This window comes from Ursus maritimus, unplaced genomic scaffold (genome assembly GCF_017311325.1).
Source record: "Ursus maritimus isolate PB19 unplaced genomic scaffold, ASM1731132v1 scaffold_17, whole genome shotgun sequence".
Classification (NCBI taxonomy): Eukaryota; Metazoa; Chordata; class Mammalia; order Carnivora; family Ursidae; genus Ursus; species Ursus maritimus.
In genome coordinates, this window is record NW_024424119.1 from 12,503,281 (window position 1) to 12,527,898 (window position 24,618).

At 45.8% G+C, this 24,618-nt stretch overlaps 1 protein-coding gene across 1 annotated transcript in view; it reads right to left on the reverse strand.

Moving 5' to 3' along the window:
* The window catches only part of SLC24A2 (solute carrier family 24 member 2), a 44,049-nt gene extending 21,099 nt beyond the window's left edge, over positions 1-22,950 (reverse strand). Inside the window, exons 1-3 of the mRNA XM_040631469.1 lie at positions 22,851-22,950; positions 19,842-19,960; positions 1,078-1,218 (exon numbers count right to left, since the gene is read on the reverse strand). Coding sequence (XP_040487403.1) covers positions 1,078-1,218; positions 19,842-19,919 — 219 coding nt within the window. The 5' untranslated portion in view covers positions 19,920-19,960; positions 22,851-22,950. The remainder of the gene's footprint in view (positions 1-1,077; positions 1,219-19,841; positions 19,961-22,850) is intronic.
* Positions 22,951-24,618: the final 1,668 nt, after the last annotated feature.

Below are 24,618 nucleotides of genomic sequence, written 5' to 3' on the forward strand. Positions count from 1 at the left end.
GGGGCACTGGCCCAAGAACCCAGTTCAACAGTAGGAGAGATGTTCTTTTGATCTGATCTCTATTTAGATTGCACTTTGCTGCTCACAAAATGGTACTGTGTTCAATGCGCCTGGTACATACTAACGGGAGAGAAGAATACTGATTATAGTAATGATAACAATACAAGATGGAGAAGATCAGACGGGTAGGCATTTATACTACATGAATGCATTTCTTTAAAATGTTTTTGAGTTGAATGAATAATGTACTCGTACACAAATACTCAATAAAATAAAATGTGGGCTCCCCTCCTGCTTCAAACCTTCAGTTCCTCTTCTCAGAGACAATCACTATGGTGGTTTTAAAACGTGGTTGCCAATTCTTTGACACTCCTTCCGTCAAGGGTGTCATACCCTATATGACACTGATATATTCTAAGTAATTTTTTTGTCTCCTCCCCTTTAATCAAGACAAACTTATGATTGCTTTGACCACTAGACTCTAGTGGAAGTGACCCTCTGTGACTTCTGAGACTAGGTCACCAAAGACTATGCAGCTTCTGCCTTGTGCCCCTGGGACACTCATTCTTGGAGCCCTGATTTCTTATCTATGATGCCTGACTCTCTGGAGGCCACCATGCTGTGAGGGAGCCCGAGTTGCATGGAGAAGCCACGTGTAGGCTCGCCCATAGACCATCACAGGTGAGCCCAGTCTTTGAATCATCTCTGCCCAGTGAAGAAGCCTCCAGATGAGTCCATCCCACAGCTGTTCACAGTCTTCCCAGCAGAGGCCCCAGATGTTGTGGGGCAGGGACACGCCATCCCCGGCATGCCCTATTTGAATTCCTGATCTACACGGTCCCCAAGCGGAACAAAATATCTGTTGTTTCCACACTACTAAGTTTTGTTGTCCATAAATCGGATAACTCGAACCATCACTATTACTGTGCACCTGTCCGGAGAGATCTGAGCCACGCATAAGCATACACGTGTCCATCAGTCACCCCCCTTTTCCTCTTACGGTAGCTGGAGGCAGCCTCGCATACTGGTCTATACTGTGCTGTTCGCAAGAAGTCAACTGCACAATGGTCTACTCACTGGTTTGCGGACGTCAGGTAAGGTGATCCAGAGAGGAAACACTATGGGGAAAACAATTAGGAACGTGACTTGCTTGCGGGGGTTGGAAGGCCAGGCCAAGCTGAGAGGCTGGTCCTCCTCATCTTCACCCGTCTCTGCGGTCTGTTGTAGAAAAACAGAGATGAAAGAATAAACACACTAAAAAGACAACAGTGGTCAAAGCCAGGGAGGGGACGCTCAGGACCCCGTCAGGAGTTTCGCTGGGTCACCCCAGCAGCTTCATTATGTGATTTTTAGGTTTGCATGTCTGAATCCTAGGGACAAACAAGACAGGTGCACCCAGGAGGACAGAGGAACTTCCTTTTCTCTCCCTGAACACACTTCAGCTTCTCCCTTAAATGAAGGGATCGTTCAGCTGGAGTGGGCTACAGCTATGATCCATGGACTTTTTATGAGAAACCATATCTGCAGAACAAAAGACCCCAATGCCCACCTTCTCTTCCCTTCTCCTCGAACACAAAGCTATAGGATTCATTATGAGAATCCTTGGAGAGGATTTTTTAAAATTAAAAAAATTAAAATAAATATATATCTTTTTATTTTGTATTTTAAAAAATAAATGTATATGTATTTACAGCATTGACTTTGAGTGGGCAAAGGAAAGTAACCACAGAAGCAATTCAGTAACAATACTCAGCTTCCTTCCCTGGCCCTGGAATAGTCAAGCTCATGGATGATTGTGTGGTTGTGAGTTTTTAACCTATGCAATCATCTTGTTAAATTTTTTTTTTTTTAAAGATTTTATTTATTTATTCGACAGAGATAGAGACAGCCAGCGAGAGAGGGAACACAAGCAGGGGGAGTGGCAGAGGAAGAAGCAGGCTCATAGCAGAGGAGCCTGATGTGGGGCTCGATCCCAGGACTTCAGGATCACGCCCTGAGCTGAAGGCAGATGCTTAACTGCTGTGCCACCCAGGCGCCCCATCTTGTTAAATTTTAAACCATTTTAATTCCAGTCGAAGGTTTATTACACAAACATGTGTCCCATCTGCAGAGAAACAGAGTATGGGAGTCGAGGAAGACACAGAGCCTGTGGGGTGTCAAAGGCACAGGGCCTCAGGATCAGGGGTGAACTTCAGAGCTTCGGACTTGGCAGCAAGCGGCCGGGGTTTTACGTGCCCCCTGCTGAAGCCAGTGGCTTCTGAAGTCCGAGAGCTAGAAGGGACCGAAGGTGGCTCCGGGCCCGGCAGGCTGACCATTAGCCTGTCAGATGGGCCCTCCGAGCCTTCAAAACAGCACTGCAGACAGCATCAATCACTCCCTTCCCTGCTTGTTTAAAAATGAAAGTGCAGCAGGAGGATTAAGCATCAGATCTAAAAATATCAACCGGAACTTTTCCACAGATGCTTCCTTTTGAGACCATATAAATAACCCTCATAGGCTTCATGAAGCTCCTGGCCCCCCGTGGCTCTTGCTTCCAGCAGAGCGCACTATTTCCAGCAGCCGCACTGACACCCCCCTCCCCGGCCCCGCACACCCTCTCCCTATGAGGTGGCAGAGGGGGGCAGGCTCAGGCCAGTGGGAGAGGAGAAAAGGACTCAACCAGACACAGGGCTGGGTGTGAGGCCTGACACACTGTGGTGTTATGTTTATTTATAATCTAAACCCTAGTCCCGCCAAAAGGACCTGTAGTGGTTTACACCATCACCCACACTCTCTAAGAGTTAAAACTAAAATATATATAAAAGGAATCTTAAGCCATACTGAAAAAAGTTGGTAATCACAGGTTCTTTCTCTCTGTCCTTGGCAGTGGCTAAAAGAGTTTATAAGCAGCAAATATGAGGGAATTAAGAGGATTAGGTAAAAAGGCAGAATTAAGAAGTTGGCACAGTTTTTGGGTTTTTTTGTCATCTGGATCCTCATTAAATATACTTCTCATGCTCTCCCTCCCTTTGTTACGCACCATGTTGGAAAAGAAGAAAGAAAAAAACAACAATCTATGTTTCCTCTTTAGGAAACTAGAAAAAGGAGAGCCAATTAAATCCAAAGGGAGAAGAAAATAAATAATAAAAAAGTTACAGAATAAATCAATGAAATTGACAAGGAGGGAGTCAATAAAGTCAACAAGACCAAAAGCTGATTCCTTCGCTACGCAATTCATGTGGTTCCATCCACTGCTTTCTTTTCTCCATCCTGAGGGGTCCCATCCCTGATGGAAGCTTGGGCATTGTGTCTCTGGTTCCTCTTCTGAGACAACACCACATCCTCCCAGGAGACACAGCGGACGAAGAGAATATCATTCCCCATTGAGATCACCAGCCTCCCAAGATGTCAGCTGGCCCGCACGAATTCTCTCTGTAATGAGGCCAATGAGGATTTAGGAGACAGGTGCATTTTAATGCTCCCTCCCAGATACGATCTTTCTTATTGAACCTAAATGAACAACTCCCCACCCCCTACTCCAGTAGATGCCTCAGAAATGGGAAGGAATCATGGGATGGTTGAAGCATTGCATCATTCCTACTAAGTACCTCATCTCATACCAGATGGGTGATTTTATTCAGGCAGAGGATTCCAGCACTTCTTCGAAGGCTGATCGCGCTGATCTGACGAGTTCATCGAGGCTCCTCCCCCTTCCAGGATTGACACTCCCCGCCCCCAGGCCCATCTCACACTGCCATCTGCAATCTAGCGACTTCTCTCTAAACTCTAAGCTAACCTTCTTCTGAGAAAAAACAAAAGCAACTCTTCATGACTCATATCATTTTAATGACACCAACAGATGGTGACATTTCATCAATAACCCTTCTGCTTATAACCTACGGATTAGCTCCTTTCTCCATCTGCCGAAGTCACCAGGCAGGCAGTGCCACTAGCAAATAGCAGAAAATAATTGTCTGTTTAGATGCATACGCTCTAAACATACTACTGTCCAGCGCAAACAATTAGCTATATTGTAGAACTGCCAAAAGCTGCATTTGAGGGGGCGTTGCTAGGGCAGAAATGGGCAAGGGGGAGAGCTTGGGTTTCAGGCCATACAAGCAGTGCTCTGCATGCAGAATCCACAGCCCCTTGGGGAACAGTCCTGCTACTGACGACAGGAGCCCGGAACCTTGGGGTGGATTTGAGAGGTGTCCTGGGAGCAAGGCTGTCAGCATATTTTGGGGAAAATTTTCATTGTCGTCTTGCCAAGTGCAATTGCACTCTGGTTCAACGGGCGACAGCTTGCAAGCTGGTTAGAAAAGTGGAGAAAATATACCATGCGAAGGCTGGGGCCGGTTTTGCCTTTGCCCAAGCTGGGGCTGCTAGCACGTTCTGTAGTCTCAGCCCTGGTGAAGGGCCACTGAGATTAGCGCACGGATTTTTTCAATTTTTCCTAGAGCGGTGGCATCTTGGCTCTGACCTTGTAGCAATCCATCCTCACCTCCTAAACCTTCTGTGGAGTGTCTGCAGCAAACAAAACAATGAAAAATGATCTGGAAAAAAACTCAAGTGACTTTTGATAGAAGGGTTTAAAATAGTTTATGCCTGCAGGGGTCTCTGTAGAAACCTTAGAATTGTGTGAAACCAGGGCCAGCAATCACTGCCTTGGGGCTTCATAATTTCTGATACGGGAAATCGGAGACTAAAACACATGACTTGGAGTTCCCACAGAATGTGTGCTGGTTGTCAGAGCGTGGAGGGATCGGTGCAGCGTGGTGGGACGGGGAGGTGCTGGAGAAGCAGGAGGGCGGGCTCCCAGGCTCTGCTCCTGTGGGATTTCTCAGGCAGTGACCACCATCATCTACAGATTTGCACCGAGCGCCTTTTGGTGTGAGCTCGTGCACTAGGTTCTAACTCTTGGTTCCAAGGAAACTTGGATTTAAAAGAGGAGACAGAACAAATGGCGCCTGGGTGGTTCAGTCGGTTAGGCGTCTGCCTTTGGCTCAGGTCCTGGTCTCAGGATCCTGGGATCGAGCCCTGTGTCGGGCTCCCTGCTCAGGGGTGCTGGCAGAACATGTGGCCAGAACATCTGATTCTGCCTGTTATTCTCTCAGACTCAGCTGTGCCCTCCCCCAATTCCTCTGTTGAAACCCTGACCCCAACACCTCAGGATGTGACTGTATCTGGAGAGAGGGCCCTTAAGATAAAATGAGGCCATTGGGGTGGGTCCTTGTAAAGTGTCCTTATAAGAGGAGAGTAGGATCCACAGACATACACCAGGGGCTTGTGTGCACAGAGGAAAATGCCACGTGAGGACATCGTGAAAAGACAGCCATCTGCAAGTCAAGGAGAGAGCCCTCAGAGGAAAACAACCCTGCCAGCACCTTGACCTTGGCCTTCCAGCCTCCAAACTGTGAGGACTCAATTTCTGTTGGTTAAGCCATCCAGGCTGTGGTATTCTGTTAGGGCAGCCCTGGCAAATTAATATAGTGCCCAGCTGCATGATTGATAGAAAGCTCTTTCATCTAGGCCTAGAATAAAGACTTGGTTTTCAGCCTCTCTTGAAATGAAGTGCAGCCCTATGAGGTTCCGGCCAATGGGAGGTAATCAGAAAATTCCTCTGCAACTTTGGGATGTATCTTTAAAGGATGGAGGTGTGTCCTTCATCTTTCCTTCCTCCTTCCTGCTGGCTGGAATGGGAACATTTTAGCCCGAGCTTTAAGTCATCTTGGAGAAAAACTAGAAAAGGATCTGAGTTCCTGACACCCATCAAGAGCTGTTCTAGCCCTGAGCTACCTATATTGACTTGAGAGAAACAGAAAACTCTGTCTTACTCAAGCCACCGTTACTTGGGTTTGGGTTGCTCGCAGTGGAACCTTACCCTGACTAATCCGATGTCCTCTTTATGAGGAATCAAGGGAGAAAACTATCTTTCACGTCTCAGCACTAGGAAAAGTCATGCTTCTTTTGAGAAACTTCGAAAAATCTTAGAACTACTATGACTCAGGTAAGTGATACTATTTTTCCCCCTTGCTTTGCACTGGGGAATTCAGAGCCGAATTTGTAACCTCCGCCCACCAATCACAGCCCTGGGGGCTGTCTCGCTTTCTCCAGTCCCACTCTATCCTTTTCCTTTATATCTTGTGCTGAATTTTTTCAAAATTCTTCATTTTATCCTTTTTCCTCAGAAGTATTTTTGCAAGCAGCCTTGAATCTTTATAAAACAAGGGAGGGCAGACTCAAAACTCTAACTCCTCAGGGGCTGAACGGAATTATTTGGAGAACCGTGTGTGTGTGTGTGTGTGTGTGTGTGTGTGCGTGTGTGTGCATACGTGTGTGTGGGGGGGAGAGGGAGAGTGTTACCCTAAGTGACAAGTGGACAATCACCTTCTAGGATTCATTTATCAAGACTGAAGGTTGGACCCTGGAGGTCTGGCCATCAGAACACTTACAGATAGAAGAGAACAGTTCCAGAAGTCAATTGGTATCTATTGGGAGGTCTCTGGAGCTATCAACTTACTTTTTATTTATCTTGTGAATGGGAAGATAGCCACAGCCTGTCCATTTGTGGCCTACTATCACAAGAATCAATCATCTACCTACCATTTTATTTATTCATTTATTTATTTATTTATTTAAGATTTTATTTGAGAGCGAGAGAGATCACAGAGGGAGAGGGAAGAAGGAGAAGCAGACCCTGCTGAGCAGAGAGCCCGATGCGGGGCTCGATCCCAAGACCCTGGGATCATGACCTGAACTGAAGGCAGACGCTTAACCAACTGAGCCACCCAGGGGCCCCTCATGAGGATCTTTTCAGCTTCTTTGCAGGTACGTCTTATACTATTTCTACTTGTGCCTGGTAGGGGATGGTTTGTCCCAGAAGAGGCATCAGGTTCGCAGTGGAGGGGCCTGAGCTGGATTCGCCACTCCGGAGGTTGTTTCTGCAGCTAGAAAAGTATTTCTCGGGCAGCAACCCAATTTCTCATTCTTGTCTGTGAAGGGCATTGTGCAAGATTTCAGTGTGAAGGTGAGCCCATTTTTAATGCAATCTCTTCTTTCAGAGAATTAAAACGAAAACCCGGGAGGCGTCTGAATATAGGCCATCTTCAAGTTCAGCTTTATTGATTGCTAATCGCATCTTATCTCCAGTTCGCAAAGAACGATCCCAGAGGGTCACCTGGATCTGCCCAGATTTCAGCTCGGCTGGGGCCTGATTCAGGCTGGAAGTGAAGTTCTCACTTCCATTTCCCCTACAAAAGGACGACACACGTCAGCTCTCGGGAGTGCGATTTCTTCTCACTGGGGAGCCCCTTCGGTGTGGCATGACACTGGAGAGAATGACATACCAGCACCTAAATAGCCATGAAGAAACAGAACTCATTTACTCTAAAGCATCGGGCCATGGGTAAGTTGGGTGAAGGTTAAGATTGTAAGTGGTCTGTACTTCTCCTTAGAGAGAATGATCCTTAACATATTTGCTGTTGTTGCTGTTCCTATCATTTGCATCTGTAGAAAAAAATAAGCTTATATCTCCATGTTGTTCAGCCACGTAGATGCCCACATGAATGACCAAACGGGGCAAAGCTCACCAAAGAAATGCGATGCAGGCTAGGAATTACCTAGACGGCCCAGAGGGGCTGAGAGTGGGAATACAGATTCATAAACACATCTGCTGAGCTTAAGAAGTGAGGTTGGGTGGGTGTATCAGGAATGTTAAAAATATCACACGCCAAGAAAGTTTGCAAAAAGGCACTAATGTAACGTGTAATGTCTAGACTGTGTGGGAGGCATTCGTCTATAGGCTGGGGATGGTAACTCTGAGGCAACTGTAGGGTGCACAGTGCCCGGTAGAGACCTGGGGATCGATACATGGCAACCCTCTTCCCTCCTGCCATGAATCTCACCTCTGTGACTAACTGGTGGTGTGACCTTAGGCAAACCAATGGGAATGCTGGAATGGCCAAAGAACATACACTACGTGTGATCTGTAAGGCACCTGGTCCTGGCACCCCTCACTGCATTTTAGGCCCCAGCAGCCCTTAAAATCCATGTCATCGTGAAGCAGAACTTCTTTCTTCCCTGCAATGCTTTATGGTGGGACCACCTTCCTGACCAAGAAGTTCTGTTATTTGGTTTGTCGTATGGACATGGACAGATCACAAGAGACAAGCTGCATTCAAAGTCCTCTGAGACCATGTAGGATAGGAGCTTTAGGCTCCAAGAGAAGCAGCCCCTGAATTTCAGGGTTGAAGGGCCCCAGTCCACTGAGACCACCCCACCCTCATTTGACGGACGAGTCCCTGGGATGAAGGGGTATGCTGAAGAAAAGTCACAGGGTGAGGCTGGGCCCGAGTTCCCTCCCACTTTACTCCCAGCTCGAGGCTCTTTTCTCCATTTCACACTGCCTCCCTTCCTTACTCCTAAAAAATAAGTATGCTAAATAAAAATATAAGTGTGCGTTATGCCCAATTCACCAGCTCTATTTGTAATAAATTTGACCTATCAAACCCCAAATGCTAGCTATGGCAAACACTAAGCATTTAATTGACATAATTGTGCTTAATTTTCTTGAACCTACAACTGATTCCTGGTGGTTTGGATGGCCCATATTTCCAGGACAAGGTGATCAGAACATCTGTTCTTAGTTGCCTTCTTTCCCTTTTCTCTGAGTCTGCTGCAGACGGAACGTTTGTGTCCCTCTGAAATTCATGTTGAAGTCCTACTCCCCAGGGTGCGGGTGTTAGGGGGTGGGGCCTTCGGGAGGTGATTAGGTCATGGTGGCAGAGCCCTCGTGATTGGGATGAGTGTTCTTACAAAAGAGCCTCCAGAGAGCTAGCTTGCCCCTTCTGCCACGTGAGGACACAGTAAACAAAATGGCCATTTATGAACCAGGAAGTGGATTCCATCACCTGTCACTTGACCTTGGACTTCTCAGCCTCTAGAACTGTTAGAAATACATTTCTGTTGTTTCTAAGCTATTCGTGCTACAGCATTCTTGTTATAACATCCAGGACAGCTTTGAAGCGGAAATGAAGAGCAGATTTGGGGGTATGTGGATAGCAGGGGCCACTGTGAGGCCTTCTTTCCTCCTCTCTCTCTGTGGGTAAGATCTCCAAGGTGCCAGGTACAAATTTAAAAATGAAATGTGGGGCTGATATCAATGGATGCCGGGACTTCAAACGCAGGTGAAGAAGAAAGACTTGCTCTTTAGCATCTCTGTCCGAGGAACAAGTACTGAAATCTTGCCCGGGCTTCATGTGGGGGGCGGGGACAACCAAGCCACACCATGGCCAAAACGAGGGCTTGAGATTTGACGTGCACTTCATTGCCTGATGCTGCCCCGATTCCCATCACTGAGGATAATCTTGCCCTAGCTACTTCTAAGATGCACGTCTAGGGGCCATCGTAGAAGACGAATTAAGCCCTTTACAATAATAAACGTTCTTGATACTGACTTTAGCAAGAACTGAAATAGGAGGGGGGTTATTTCCAGACTCCAGCATTCAGTGTTCAAAGGCCAGGAGAACCTCAGGGGAAGAAAACGGACCATAAAACAGCATCGGCTTTAAACAGGGACTGTCTGCTTCTCCTCCTACCTCTGTCCTCTTTCACTATTGAAGCATTAAAAATACTCTCTTTGACAAAGATGGCATGTTTTACTTTACCAATTAGGTTTCCTTGGGAACCACTGAAAAGGTGTGTGTGCCTGTACAGTGTGTGTGTGGGGGGGGAGGCTCTGAGAGAGAGAAGAATCTTGAAGTGCCTTACCTAATGAAGGAATTGCTGGAGAAGGGATTAATAGATAAAGACCCATTTCTGCTCCAGAACAGTCTTTTACAACATTATTGCTGTTATAAAATTAACTGAGATAATTCATGAAAGTCACTTAAAATGGTGTTTGGTACATAGTGAACACTCATGAAAAAAAATACTAATAACCAACATTTACTGAGTGTTTAGGAAGATAATTTCTTCAAAGACCTCTAGGAGAAAGAAGTTTGACTAAGTGAATTATGATGCTTCCAGCAATAAAATTCTATAATTCAATTAGTTGACATAAAAGTAGAAACTGTAATAATTGTGTTCCTCCATCTACTCATTCATCCAACATTTACTGAGTGTTCATTGACGGCAGTGATGTCAACAATCTAATTTATTTTCCTTTTAGGTAAGATGACTAAATAGAAGGCCTTTATAAATAGGATGAAAGGGAAAATTCCACGGCTCTACGGAGAAAATGCTATTTTATTTCAGTAGGTAGGCTGTAAGTAGACTTTCTATCAGAAACAGAGCTTCCGAGCAGATGGCAAGACTCATAATATTGTGACACCTTGATTCTGTGTTTTGTGCAGAGCTAAAAACAATAGCAGAGTTGGAACTCTCGAAGGTAAAGTTGCCAAAAATGCACCGTCACATTTTAATACGGTGAAGGTCTCTGAAATCAACGACTATTTGGCAAGTAAAAGGTATCTCCCAAGAAACATTCTACAGTGCTCTCCATTTTGTAAACTCAGATCACACCAGTGCTTTACAAAGGAAATCTATTCAAAAATGAGATATTTAGGGGCCCCTGGGTGGCTGAATCGGTTGAGCATCCGACTCTTGATTTCGGCTCAGGTCATGATCTCAGGGTTGTGGGACACGAGTCCTGCCTCGGGCTCTACACTCAGTGCGGAGTCTGCTTGAGATTCTCTCTCTTCCTCTCCCTCTGCCTCTCCGCCCCCCCCATAAATAAATAAAAAATTTAAAGAATGAGATATTTTAAAAAGATAATTACCATATGATTAGTGTATTAGTCTGCTTGGGCTGCCTTTACAAAATGCCGTAGACTAGGTGGCTTAAATAGAAGTGGAAATAGCGATAGAAATTTATGATAAACTCCCACCCATAAATACCATCTGGCTCAGGGATGGATGGTAAGTGATTCTCTTCTCCATTTTTCCTTAAATTAATTGGTCCATTAGTGGGGTCAACATACTGGTGGCCCACTTCATTGTATCTATTACAGAAATAGAACATCATGCTTGAAATTGGCATATGAAAAAGATCGACCTATAAAAATATTCACTACTGGGTTGTGGATCATTTCGGTCTCACAGACCCAAAAATCTGTACTCAAAATCTCTAAGTGACACAAGAAAAAATAAATTTGAGGGACACCAGAGCCATAGGTCAGGATTTGCCAAAGTAAGGTGTGTTGTGATTCATTTTGAAAGCAAACTCAGAGTTCTGGGACAGGTCAGCTAAGGGCGCTATGGCTAAGGGAAACCTCATTTGCCATTTGCTAGGTTTTTCTCTTTGAAAAGGGAATGAAAACAGGACAGTCTGGAAGAAGAAAAACTGTTAGATCCCAATGATGGAAAACCAGAGAGCTGCATTTGGGAAAAAATGTTATTTACTCAACTCAAAGATGAGTCCGTATTGACTGTTAATAATGAACAGAATGTTTGTGTCCTTGCAAAATTAATACTTTGAAGCCCTAACTCCTAGTGAGACTGTGTTTGCAGATGGGACCTCGAAGGAGGTACTTAATGTTAAATGAGGTCAAAGGAGTGGGTCTCTAATATGACAACATTAATGTTCTTGTAGGAAGAGACATCAGAGCGTGCCCCCCACCCTGCCTTATGTGTACAAGCAAGGCCATGTGAGGACATAGAGAGAAGGCAGCCACCTGCAAGCCAGGAAGAGAGCCCTCGCCAGGAAGTGAATCAGCCAGAACATTGATCTTGGACTTAGAGCTTCTAGAACTGTGAGAAAATAAATTTCTGTGGTTTTAGCCACCCAGACTATGGTATTTGGTTATGGTAGCCCAAGCAGACTTACACACACTGACAATATGAATATTTATCTTTTAAAAATATCTCATTTTTTTCAATACTTTTTTTGGAAGTAAACCATTGTGTTCACTGGCTGTAATTTATTTTGAGATCACCTTTTTTTCACTCATTCTTTTGAGTCTTTGAAAAATTCCTTTACTCTTGTTCTCTTAGCTTCTCAATGCCTTTGCATTTATATATGTGTCTATTTTTACCAATATACCGCATTCTCTCCACTCTGGTTTTTTATCTTCTTTGTTTCTATCACTTTTTTCTAAGAGATAAGTCAAAAAGAGGTAAGTCAGAGCATCTTCTTTTTGGAGGGGTGCACACCACCTGAGACATTTGTATTGCCGTCTGTGTAGACATCCTGAACCAACAGAGCTAACGTTTACGTAGCAAACACATTTTTTAAAAAGTGATAAATCTCTGCCCATCTAGGGGTAGGAAATAATTCACTCCCCTTATAAAACCATCATATGGTTTGTTTTACATATAGATGGAAAAATTAAAAAACAACCACCCAAACATCAAGAATTTAACATATGAAAAATGAAATAAGCTTTCACTCAGTAGTGGCAACCTGAAAAAACGTTAATCTGCTTCTACATGACTTTGAATTGAAATCAAGGTTTCAAAGGATCTCGCTGTGAGTGATGGAGCTGTCTGGACCTAAGTTCTCCGAAAGCCAAGAAACCATTTTATTGCAATATAAAATGGCATCTGAAGGGCCTGGTGGAATGCAATTGCTCTTCACTTTGCATTTTGCCCAAATAATTCCGAGGTGCAACCAACGGACAAGATGGATTGCTTTCTGTATTGCTGTTGTAAATGGTTTTTTGTACCGTGTTCATGGGTTTCGCGTCAATCTTGCCGATACAAATCATAAAGGGTTTGTAACATAAAAGCTACTGGAGAATCATAAAAAATAATTCAAAAATCATTCCCATTATTTTATTATCAAATGGATTAGAATTACTCATAAGAACAGTAAAATTAATGTCAGTATTTTTTTTCTGGGGAGGTAATAGAGTTTTTCCTTTTTATTAATAGTCAGCCCTTAATGTACTCTGCGTGCATGATTAATAGATGTTCTTCAAACTCTTTCAGAAAGCACAATGACAAATGGTGTTATTAACAGAAGATTCTCAGTGAATATATAATTCTTTGTCAATATTCAAATTTAGTCAGAAACTCGAGTCTGATCTTAATTTCATTTTACAATGTGTTTGAAAGGCCTCTGGCTGCATCTTAAGCACTTTGTAATTATTGTTCGGGTCATCAGATACACAAACTGGGTCTCAACTTTTCCATAGGAAAATATATGTGTAGGTTTGAAAAAAAAAAAAGTTCTCTCTTCCAGAAACAGCATGAACTCCTGCAATAAGGTCTCTTAGGTAAGACACTATAATTTCTACTTTCCAAAAAAGATAGTTTGTATTGGGTTTTCTCCAATACTAATGAGTTTCTTTTCTGAGGCGATCATAGTTCCAACATGGTGTGGGCCTTGAAAAGTCCAGTCGGGTGGAGAACCTTTGGATGTTCTTTTCCTTTCACTATCGGGCCTCTGCATCTCCCCCTCTGGCCCCTCCCCAAGCTTTGGCAGCGTCAGGCACACAGACACATCCCACTTTCCACCAAAGCCTGCATTTCTTGGGGGCCAGAATCCTCTTATTATGCTTTACACCTGTTCCAAGAGGTTGAATAATCTCAACAATCGGGGGAAATGCGGTCCTTGGCTCTTTTTAAACTTTCAAAATGGTGAACCTGGCTGTTAGACCTTAGTCACTGAGGAAAGATACTTGCTCTTTGAATCAAACAGGAAGGTTCGAGGTTCATAACCCCCCGTTAAACCTCACTAGTGCCGAGAACATAAACGTTTGCTAACTAAGGGTAATATTTTAGGAAGACATCATGGGCATTCTAGGTACCATCTGCTTCAATAATCTTGGAAATCCCTATCAGAGCTAACGTTTTGGACCAAAATTTATTATGAAGTCTCCCGATGGAGCTCCAAACCCAAAGAACAACAAGAACAACCCGTAATAAACTGCTGCTTTACTAATGATGCCGCCTTTTTTTTTTTTTAAACCACCCTCCAAGATCCAAATTTAATGGAAAGGAGATATTTTTTATGCATTTTATCTTATTTTTTTAGAGCAATCTAAAATCACAGTCGCTTCCATCATCTTTCTCTACTCCTTCTTAGTCACATAATACTGAAACGTTTCTATCAGCTCTATGAGGCTTTATGAAAGCAGAACTTAAAAACTCTCCTGAGCTTAGGGAATGGCCAGTGCTCGACTGGGGAGAAATAAATCAGGGCTGAGTTCCCAAAAGGAGAAAGGAAGGGCTTAACGCATTAAGGTGACACTTAAGTGTACAGCCAGCAAGTAAGAAAAAAAGCATGCATTTTATACATTCTCGGTCTGTTTATATCTTTTTCTCCTAGGAATGTGATTTTCTTATAGAAATCTGTTTGTCCACTGGTGTACCAGTGCAACTTTTCACCAAAGCAAGGACAATTCTGATTTCCCTAAGGACAGAGCAAAATTTTAGAGGCAAAATGAAATAAAACCTACAACATATTAAAAAAAAAAAAAAACAAACCACCCAGCTCCCGATACATGAACATGTAGGACACACACACAAAAAAAGTCAGACTTTCAGATTGCAGAATCTAAGATGTTTGCAAGGCATTGCCCCTTCTGCCCTGTCACTGTGAATGTGTATTTAAACGGTTCGTTCTGCCGTGTCGTGCACTGAGCACTGACATGCATCAAGGTTGGTCAGTTTCATGCAGCAAGCTGCCTAAGTGCCGTCACCCGGCTGCCTAGATCGGCAGAAGGAACGTGTACGAAAATGCTGGGCGGGACAGACTGTTTCTTTCAATTGTCTTCCGAACCTGGATAAAGTCCGAACACTGAAAATTGGGAGGCTCGGCAAATTCTCTGCGGCAGCTCGAATCCATTCTGCATTAGAATGACTGCCCTGTGTCAGCAGTCACCGGGAGGAGAGAATTAGCACGAAGCCGTTTACAAGTCAAATTATTTCTTGGTTCCAGAGAACGTACAAATGAAGCAAAAAACCTCCTGCAAGGGGGCTCCCTCTGTGAAAGAGACTATTTTAAAGTGTTCTTCATTGCCAGCGTCAAGTCTGCACTGGAGAAAGCTCCCAGAGATGAGGTGTCAATGTAAAATTAGTTCCCTTGTAAGTAGGGATTTTGAAACAGCAGGTTAATTACACGAGACAGGCTCAAGTCTCCGGAGAACACCAGGAATGTGTGCGTGGTGCACGGGGCTCAGAATTTCCATTAATAAAGTCAGGATGCACACCTCATTCTTCATGTAGCGTGATAAACATACAACTCGGAACGAGATGAAACTAACACCGGAAAGGCACTGAATCGTTTCTGGGGAAGCTGACGTGCTGATTTTGGAACCGTAGCCCTAACGTACCCCATCACCCAGTGTCCTCAGCCTGCCAACCTCAGGATCGCCTCCACCTTCCTTTCTTGTTCCCTAAGTCCAGATCTGCTCAATGTCACCTCAGACCTGGCTCTCAGATCCAGCCATTGCCGTCCATGTCACAGCCAATACTTGGTCTAAGGCCTTGTCACCTGGGCTACTTGATAGATACCATTTTTTAAGTTTTACTAAGTTCAGCTAATCATAGCAAACACCCAGGCAGTGTTTCCTATGTGCCAAGAACTGTTCTAAGAGCATTCTATTCTCACCGCAATGCTATGAAATAGGGTTATTATCCACGTTTCACAGAGAAGGGCAATGGAGAACAGAGAGGTTAAGGTGACCAATGTCACAGAGCAGATAGGTGGTGGATCTGGGGTTTGGATTCATGTGGTCTGCCTCCAGAGTCTCTGATCTTAAACCACTAAAGCATACTGATTCTGTTTTAATTTAACCTATTATTATTTTTATTGTTGTGGCGTTTTTTGGAATAGGGAATACGGTTAACTGGTTTAAAATTTAAAAGCTGTAGAAAGCTGCATACTGGAAAGACTCTTTGCTACTCTGGTTCCCCATCACCCAGGCCCTGGTTCAGGAGGTAGTCAGCATGACCAATTTTTTCAGTAGCATCCCAAGCAAATACGTATGTTATTTCCCTCCATTTCCTCCCCTCATACACATATCCTAGACTGGGTACGATTTGGCAGTATGCCCTTTTTCACTGAACATATATTGAAGATCATTCCATATTAATACAAGAAGAGCTCTTTCTTTCTTTCTTTCTTTCTTTCTTTCTTTCTTTCTTGACTGCAGATGGTCTAGGGGTGGGCAAATTTTTCCTGTAAAGGGCCAGATAGTAAATATTTTAGGCTTTGTGGTCCATATGGTCTCTGTCACATATGCTGCTACAGCTTTTTTTTTTTAACTTTTAAAAATATAAAAACATTCTTGTCTCACGGGTTGAATTAAAACAGGCTGCAGGCCAGATTTGGCCACGGATCATACTCTGCTGATCCTTGAACCGGGAGGCTCTTCCCTTGCCACCCTGTATCCAGTCTTCCCTCACTCTGGCCCCTTCTTAAGCATCCTGAAAGCACTGTCTTCCTCTCTTCTAAATCTGACACTGCCAGTGCTTCCTCTAAACCCTTTGTGGCTCTCCAGTCCCAACACGGTGAAGTCCAGACTGCTTGTGGAGCCTACGATGCCCTTCACAATCCACCCTCATGTCTACTGCACTGGTCCGTGCCGCCATCTGCTCTTAGCCTCAACTCCTGCGGTGACGCTGTTGCCCCACTATTGGTCCACAACCCTCTTGCCCCAAATTCACTCTCCACATGGCAGTGCAGCCCTAGGGATGTGTTTAGAAGTGCAGCTCACATCTGGGAACCTCCAGTGACTTGTTGCTGCCCTAGAAAGAAGCAAACTTCCTTATTATGGTCTACAAGGTGAGCCAGCTCTGCTTGGCCCTCCTGTCCCAGCTCATTGTCACCGTCCTCCCTCCCTCTGCTCCCCACCCACCAGGCACATGAACTTTTCTATTCCTCAAATAATTCCAACTCATTTCTGCCTCTGTGGGTGCTGTTTCTTTAGGCTGCCTCCTTGGAGTTCAGCCTCAGCTCAAATGCCACTTCCTCCGTGAGGCCTCCTGGCAGCTCCCAACCTACAGGGTTCCTCCACTAGTCCTCGCCGCACCACCATACTGAGTTTTCTTCTTGGCCCTTGTGGTCATCTATATCTTGGTTTGTATTTGCAAATTCTCTGCTCTGCTAGAACGTGTGGCTGTCTCCCGTGCCCAGCACGGTGCCTGACACATATTAGATGAACACCTAAAATTTTTCTGATTTAAGAGTTGCAGAGTTTCAGCCCCATTTACCTTTCCTAGTGGATCTCTCCTCACTCCTCACCTTCTCCTTCGTTAGACATGAACTTCCCTCTTAAGGTTTTACACCTTTGCACTTGTCATCTCCTTCTCTGAGCAACGAACTCCTACTTATCCATCAACACCCAGTCAAATGTTACCTCTTCCATGAAGCTTTTACACTTTCTCTTCTGAGTGTCAACTTTTTCCTCTAGCGGGCTCCCGGGCACACTTTGCACAGAGCTCTGTGGTCACACTGGGCTATAATTATTTACTTACCACAAATGTTAATTTGTTTATTATATCCTGAATACCCCCAGACATTATATATATATATACACTTACATATGAATATATATATTCATATCTGTTTATGTGTGTGTGTCCATCTATCGCCATCTCTATCTATATGTATTATATTTTCATTTTACCTAAATGAGCTCCTTCAGGGAAGGAACACCTTGGCTGGGATTATACGGTAAGTGTGGGCACAAAATAATATAAATAGCAGCATTTAGCTCTGTGCTAAGCACTTTCCATACATTTTCTCATGTAACTCTCCTAATAACCCAAACGAGGCTGGCACCATTATTATCTATAATTTGTCGATGGGGAGACTGAAGTGAGATTAGGTAACTCCCTCCTGGCGGATCCACCGTTACCCACCAGGCCGACCTGCCGCCAGTGGGGGGCGCTCTTTGGAGATCTGTTTGCCCTTGAGGTGGTGCACAGATCTGTCCCGTTTCCCTGAGACCTGGGGACACAGCTCTGCTCAGAGAGGGGTCAGGTGGGACTCTCTCACTCCCCTGCAGCAAGGTGCTCCCTTGCGGGGGGCACAGATGTCTCTCTGCCAGCCAGATGGAGAGGCACGGTGAGGACGCTGCCCTCCGCACACCTGTGACTGTGCCACCCCCAAGGGCAGCCAGATGTCCTTGGGGCCCGCCTCCTGCCGCCACATGCTGCTTATCCATGTGGACATAAGCTGCTCTGCCAGCTTACCCTTGAGCTAATGCGAAGGGACCACAGGGCTCTGGGCGGAAGGGTGGGAGCCTAGAAGGCAGAGGAGACAGGGCAGAAGGAGCTCCCTTTCTTGACCATTTCCTTTAGTTATTTCTTTTCCGGCGTTACTGAAGGGTAATTGACAAATAAAATCATATCTACTGAAGGTGTATGACGCGGTCATTTGGTGTATATATTTTGGGAAAAGCACAGCAAAGGGAGCCATTGACAAAACGAAAGGCAATCTGCGGAATGAGAGAAAACACTTTGCCAAGCCATATATCTAATAGGGGGTTACTTTCCAAAATATAGAAGGAGCCCCTACAATGCAATAGCAAAATAAATAAATAAATAACCGGATTAAAAAATGGGCCAAGGACCTGCATAGAGATTTTTCCAAAGGTGACGTACAAACGTCCAACAGGTACATGAAAGGCTCCTTGGCAGAGTGGATCCTGGCGTAAAGGAGAAGAGAGTGCTGGAATGGGTTTGTGGTAGTCTGGCTTCTATTTGCGGGCACCGTGTAACTTTTCAGCTCATTGGGAAAATTCTGTCTAGAGAAGTAGGTCACACACTTTACAGCACTGCTATTCAAAGTGTGGTCCTCGGATCAGCAGCGGCAGAACCATCTGGGGGCTCGCTAGCTTTGCAGACTCTGGGACCCGCTCCAGACCTGAGACATCCGATTCTGAATTTTAACATGATCCCCCAGGGGCTTTGTACGCACACTGGAGTTCGAGAAACACAGACTGAGGGTACCTGACTAAAACGTGAGTTGGGTCGGGCTCTATGCCTTAGAGATCCTGATACATCCGGTGGGGAGGCGATCCAGAAATGTGGCAAGCATCACCTACTTTTGGGTGGTTCTGCTTCCTTTTGCGAGCAGCTGTGGTCCACAGGCAGTGCCGGGTGGTGGCAACAGTCCAGGCACCGTATTTAGACGGAGCGGGGATTGAATCTCAGCTCGACTCCCTACCAGCTAGGTCATCCTGATTAAGCGCTTCATCTTGTCACGCTTTAGCTTTCTCAGCTCTAAAATGGAGAAAGTAAAAGGCCCACACCTTCGGCTGTGAGGTTTAAAGGCAATATATGTAAAGCGCCCAGTAGCAAGTCTGCGGCACAGAGCACGTGGAAGGTTGAGTATTATAACTATTAGATCAAATCGCTATCTGTTGGTTGCACCACCGATGGGCAGAATGGGCCAGAGTATTGATTAATTTCAATTGCGGAGACAGGGAAGGCCAAAGGGGATTAATCGAGGTGTGATGGCTGTAGTTGCTTGGTTACTTACCCTTGATCTTAAAGACACAGAGAAAGAATTAGACTGCAACAGCCATCGAACTTTATCATTTACTAAGAATCACCGGGAAGTGAGTTTCAAATGCGGATACCTGGAAGCTGTTAACCCAAGATCCTGTTTCATAATTTCTGGAATATGGCCCAGCGATCTGCACTTTGATCTCGGGGAGATGAAATGCACGAGGCCGCCCATCTCAGTAGAGAAACAGCGGCTTAGAGAATGTGTGAATTCATTCACTACACGAAGAACTCGACGCACACGGGGCCCTTTGCTGGTACTGAGCAACAGACACAAAGAGAACCGACTCTGCCGGGTGTCTGCCGCGCGGGAACGTGCCCTCCGAGGAGAACGGAAGGTCTGTGCCGCTGTGTTAGGACGTCAAGCGGAGCAGCGGCCCGGAAGAGCAAGGGGAAAGGCCGTACCTGGGCTTCCGCGGCTTCAATGGTGTGGGAGAGATTTCCATTCTGCACAGGTTCTGACGCATCGCTGGGGGGCGTCATTTCCACCTCCGTGCTCGTGCTGTTTGGGAGCTCGATCTTCTCTGTGGTACAGCGTAGACACACACAGAGAAAGCAAATGCAGTCAGTGGGGGGTAAGAGCCATATTGCAAGGAACGTTCTAAAATGCTGGGTTAAAGAAGACCGTGGTCTTGGAGGGGCGGTAAGGCCCAGGGCTGGGGTGGCGGCAAATGGCACAGGATTTTTTACCATTCTCCCCAATACCTTTCAGCGCTTTCAGTCCTCCTCCTCTCTTGAATAGCTCTCTGGCTCTCTCACTCTGGCCTGATATCTTGAGTCCCCTTTCAGCTCCCTTGGCATGCATTCTCTACACTAGGCAAAGTCACCAAGTAGCCATTCGAGAACATGAACACAGACATTTTTTCACCAAAACCATACTCAATCTACAAATCTATATAGTAATATTTATACTCAGGACCATACCATACACACACACACACACACACGCACACACACACACACATATGGTAGGCTAGTTTCTTTTACACAACATTCTGGAAAGGATATTTATTGGCTAGGGCCCCAGGAGACTTGGGTCCAAGGCTCTGCTCTGTCATTATCAGGCTGGCACTTTAAGCAAATCTCCTTTTTCCGGCTTTCAGGAACCCGGAAATGAGGGGGCTCAACTGGTTGACCTTAAGGCCCACTGCTTCCAGCTCTAATTCTCTAGGCTCGTTGCGTGCACAAGTCTGCCAATGTCCGGGGTGGGGGTGCAGGCTCAAGAGCCTGGCTTTCTCAAAATGCCTGGGGAATGACATTCAGCACATTCGACACCTGGGCATCCTATTGCAAGCAAGGGGAAGGGAAGGTGAACAAGTAACAGAGGGAAATGTCTGTCATTCCTAAGGAAGAGGTGACTTCTGCCTAGCATGAGGCCACAGTCAGCAGGTACAGATTCCAGTTTTCCTCTGGGAGTTGAGAAGTGCCTCCAGGGTCATGGTTAAGCACTGGGACTCTCTGACACTGGGCAGCACAGACCAGCCTGGGTTCATACCCTGGTTCTGCTGCTCATGCTGTGGGACGCCTAGCAAGTAATTTAACTTCTCTGAGATTTAGCTTCCTCATCTGTGAAATTGGGGTGATGGACAAATACTGCTAACAACAATACAGTCAAAGGGTATGGCTGCAAAAATTACATAAGGACATGCATATAAAGCACCTGGCACAGAGCTGGAACAGAGCAAGCGAGCAAGAAACAAATATTCTGATCATTAGTGCATAACTGCCTGGCACTAGACAATTTCTTTTGGGGGCTCAGAGGAGCTCCTCAGGTGATCAGTGCTCAGCACCACCAAGGTCTGCCATGACTTCAGTGGGAGCAAGATAGAAAGGTGCTTAGGCCTTCTGGCTGTGCTGGGTAGTTCTTGGATTTCAGGAGACGGTGAGGCCACGTGGCTCAGTGCCAGGCTTGCCGGGAGCATCGTCATGCTCATCAGTGTCAGATATGAGCCGTTACTGGGCCGTTCAGAGAGTGTCAGAATGTTTGTTTCTAGAAACTGCTGAAGGACGACACATTTTCAATCACCGGAAGATATTTCGAGAGTTACCTGAAAATGACTGGGCTCGAAGTGGCCACATTTTGGAAATCATAGGGAAATGTTTCTGTTTACTCATGTATTTAGTGGTGGAATACAGAGGCATAAATATATTTACATATGAAAAGCCACAGAAGCTCAAATTTATTTTATCGTTCCAGGTTTGTAATAGTGGCGGTGTTATGTATGTGATGATCTGCTGTGTGTGGCCCTGCCGGCTAATCCCAACACGCTTGGTCCAGTTATGAAAAATACTAAACACCAAGTACCTGGGGAAATATTAAAACTGGGTTTTGGGGTGTCTGTTGGCCAAACTGAGACGACGTTGAGATCAACCCACGATGGCCAAACCTGACCCCACCAACATGGTGTGATCAGGTCCCAAAGCGGAATTAAGATGTTCGGGAACAGACGTGAACGGATGAGAAGAAACACCCCCTGCACACGGTATTTAACATCTCAGCTTATTCCCCCCAGGTTTTTCTTTTCATACCCAACAGAATCTTGACTGTTTCTTGGCCAAAGATTTTCCGGGAGCCAGAAGTCAGGCCAACAGGAGAGGCAGAAACTCTCCTAAGGAGTGTCCTGTATTTTGAGTGCAACACTGTTGCATTTTGTCTGCACATGATTGCAGCTTCTTGGGCAAAAACATCGTTTGTAGCAGAGATCCAGATTAGGTTAAATTTAGTCTGCATTTAGAATTAGTGAGTTATATTATAGTTGCAGACAGGAGAGGAGGAACATCATGTTCCGAGTTAAAATAAGATGTCTGAATGTCACGATCTGGTTCACACGGGAACTCAGAAAAAGTCAGCCCAAATAGACCTGGGCTGCTATTGCTGAATTCTCGAGAAAGGAGAGAGGTGGTGTCACCTTGCAGGAACCCGGTCACTCAGTCTAGGAGTGACCAAGTGAACCATCTGGGAACCTCGTGTGTGTGGCATAGGCCATGTCCTAAATACGATATGTAAGTACCTGGTTACCAGGCAAGAATCTCAGAAAGGATACTCTCACCTTTTGTTAAACATTAAATCACAAGTGTATGTGTATGTCTTCTTTCTGTGGAATTCCTGAAATGAAGTGACTATTTTACTCTTCAAGGGAAATGCCTGGTTCAAAGCTGGTTTTACTTTAGGCTCCTCAGAGAATCATTTTACTCTTCTTGGAGTTCCCCTAGAGTAGGTGACATAGTGTATCCATTTGTGCCCTGTACCCCCCAGGGGAAATGGGATCTAGGGGACACCCTGGAACGGGCTGAGCCGCAGGGTTGCGCGTCTGTACCGAGTCAGAGTCAAGGGGGCCCACGCTGGGTCCTGCCTCCCCGCCCCCCTCCGTGCGCTCCGGGAAAGGCATGGGATGCAGGTTTCTCCGCACTCACCCACATGATTGGCAGCCCCATTCTGCCTCTCGTTCTCATCCACCTGGCATTTCTTCTTGGCGATCTTGTGGAGGATAGAAGCCTTTTCTCTGAACCTCCCTGAAGCAAGAGAAAGCAGTGGAAAGGAGACACAATGAGGAGGAAGACAAAGAAGGGGGCTCAGGGAGAATGGCGAAGCACCGACCCAACAGGCACGTGGCTTCCACAACTTTCTGCTCACCCCAAACGCCCTGTGCCCTGCATGAAGGGTACGCTCTTACCTTTGTGGATTCTTTAGCCCAAATCTCTGTTGAGAATCTCAAGCCGCCAGACCACCAGCAGAAGGTTTGACTTGGACCTCTACCCTCCTTCCCGATTGCTTACAAAATAAATGCAGGCACCAGTCATCGCTAAAACTACCCCTCCTGCTGCGATCCAAAACAGGTCTAAAGACACGGAGCTGCCCCGGAGACACAGCCATTTGTCTGGAATTAACTGTCCATCCCAGAACTGGCTTTTGGCCATGGAAAGCCAAGCCCAGGAGTCCTTTGGGTTGACTTCGGTTTTCAAACATCTATCTTAATCAGCACTGAAGTTTTTAAACGAGCTGGGAGGATGCATCCCAGCTTTCCGAATTAGCTGAGTCAGCTGCAATTAAAGCATCAGGGAGGGAACTGCTTGCACCTGGGGGTTTAGGGCAAAGGACCATCAACCCGGCGCAGCCAGTCAAGTCTGTCGGTGGCGAGCCGCTTAGGGAAAGGTGCTGGAAAAATACTCCAAACTCTCAAAGTCATCATTTCAAACAGCTATACCACAAACAAAACGCTTCTTTTCTTCTCCATTATTGACATAAGTAACGGTTAAAGGCATGCAACAAGCACAGGAAAAAAAAAAGCATGCAAAAATGTAGAAATTAGTGAAACAGAGCCCCTTTTGCTTTCTCTTTTAATCCTTGACTCCCCCCCCCCCCCCCCCCCCGCGAACATTCAAGGTACAAAGGAGCCTCATTTTAAACGGGCCGGGTCTTTTAAGGGTGAGGCCTTCAGGGCACCACAACCTCTACAATTTTCTCAGTAGGCATTCCGTGTTGGCTGGATTCTCCAGCAGTGTACTAACGGGGGAGCTCATTTTACTTTTCTAGTTAGACCCAAACTGAACCAAACCAAATCCAAACCCAAATGTTTCTCTTGGAGGGTCTCTTTTCCTAGGATGGGACGTGGCGGGTTGGCATCTGCTTAGCCTCCCCGCCTCCTGGATGGAAGTCATGGGGTGTGGTCATAGTAGTGACTCGCGTGACTGGGTGGGGGTGACAGAAGCTGGAAGCTAGAGTGGGATCCGCTGGTTCCAGTGGGAAGGTGACACCAGATGGAGCCCCTTCTGCTTCTAAGCTCCGTCAGTCCGGGGCCCAGACACCCCGCTACCACAAAGCAGCCTCGAGGACGAGCACGCCTCGGTGTAGGCGATGAACGTCCACCAGAGCTCACACTCTCGAAGGAAGCAGGGCAGGAAATGTAGCCCAGAGCAAGTAGGTCAGCACGTGGCTTGGGCTTCATGAGGAATGAGAAGGAAGGATGTGGTGACGGGCACGATGTCCATCCCTGGGGGAGGCTGAAGGTCAGCGTTAGGGTCAACATGCTGAAAGGTATTTTGAATTCGGCTGTTCTTATTTAGTTTCTGAGGGAAACTCTGGGAAGAAAAGGGGAAAGAAAAGAAAGCCTGGGGATGAGGAGGAGGCGGTGAAAAGGAAGAAGAAAGGACAGAAAATGAGGAGCAAAAGGAGTTGAAGGAA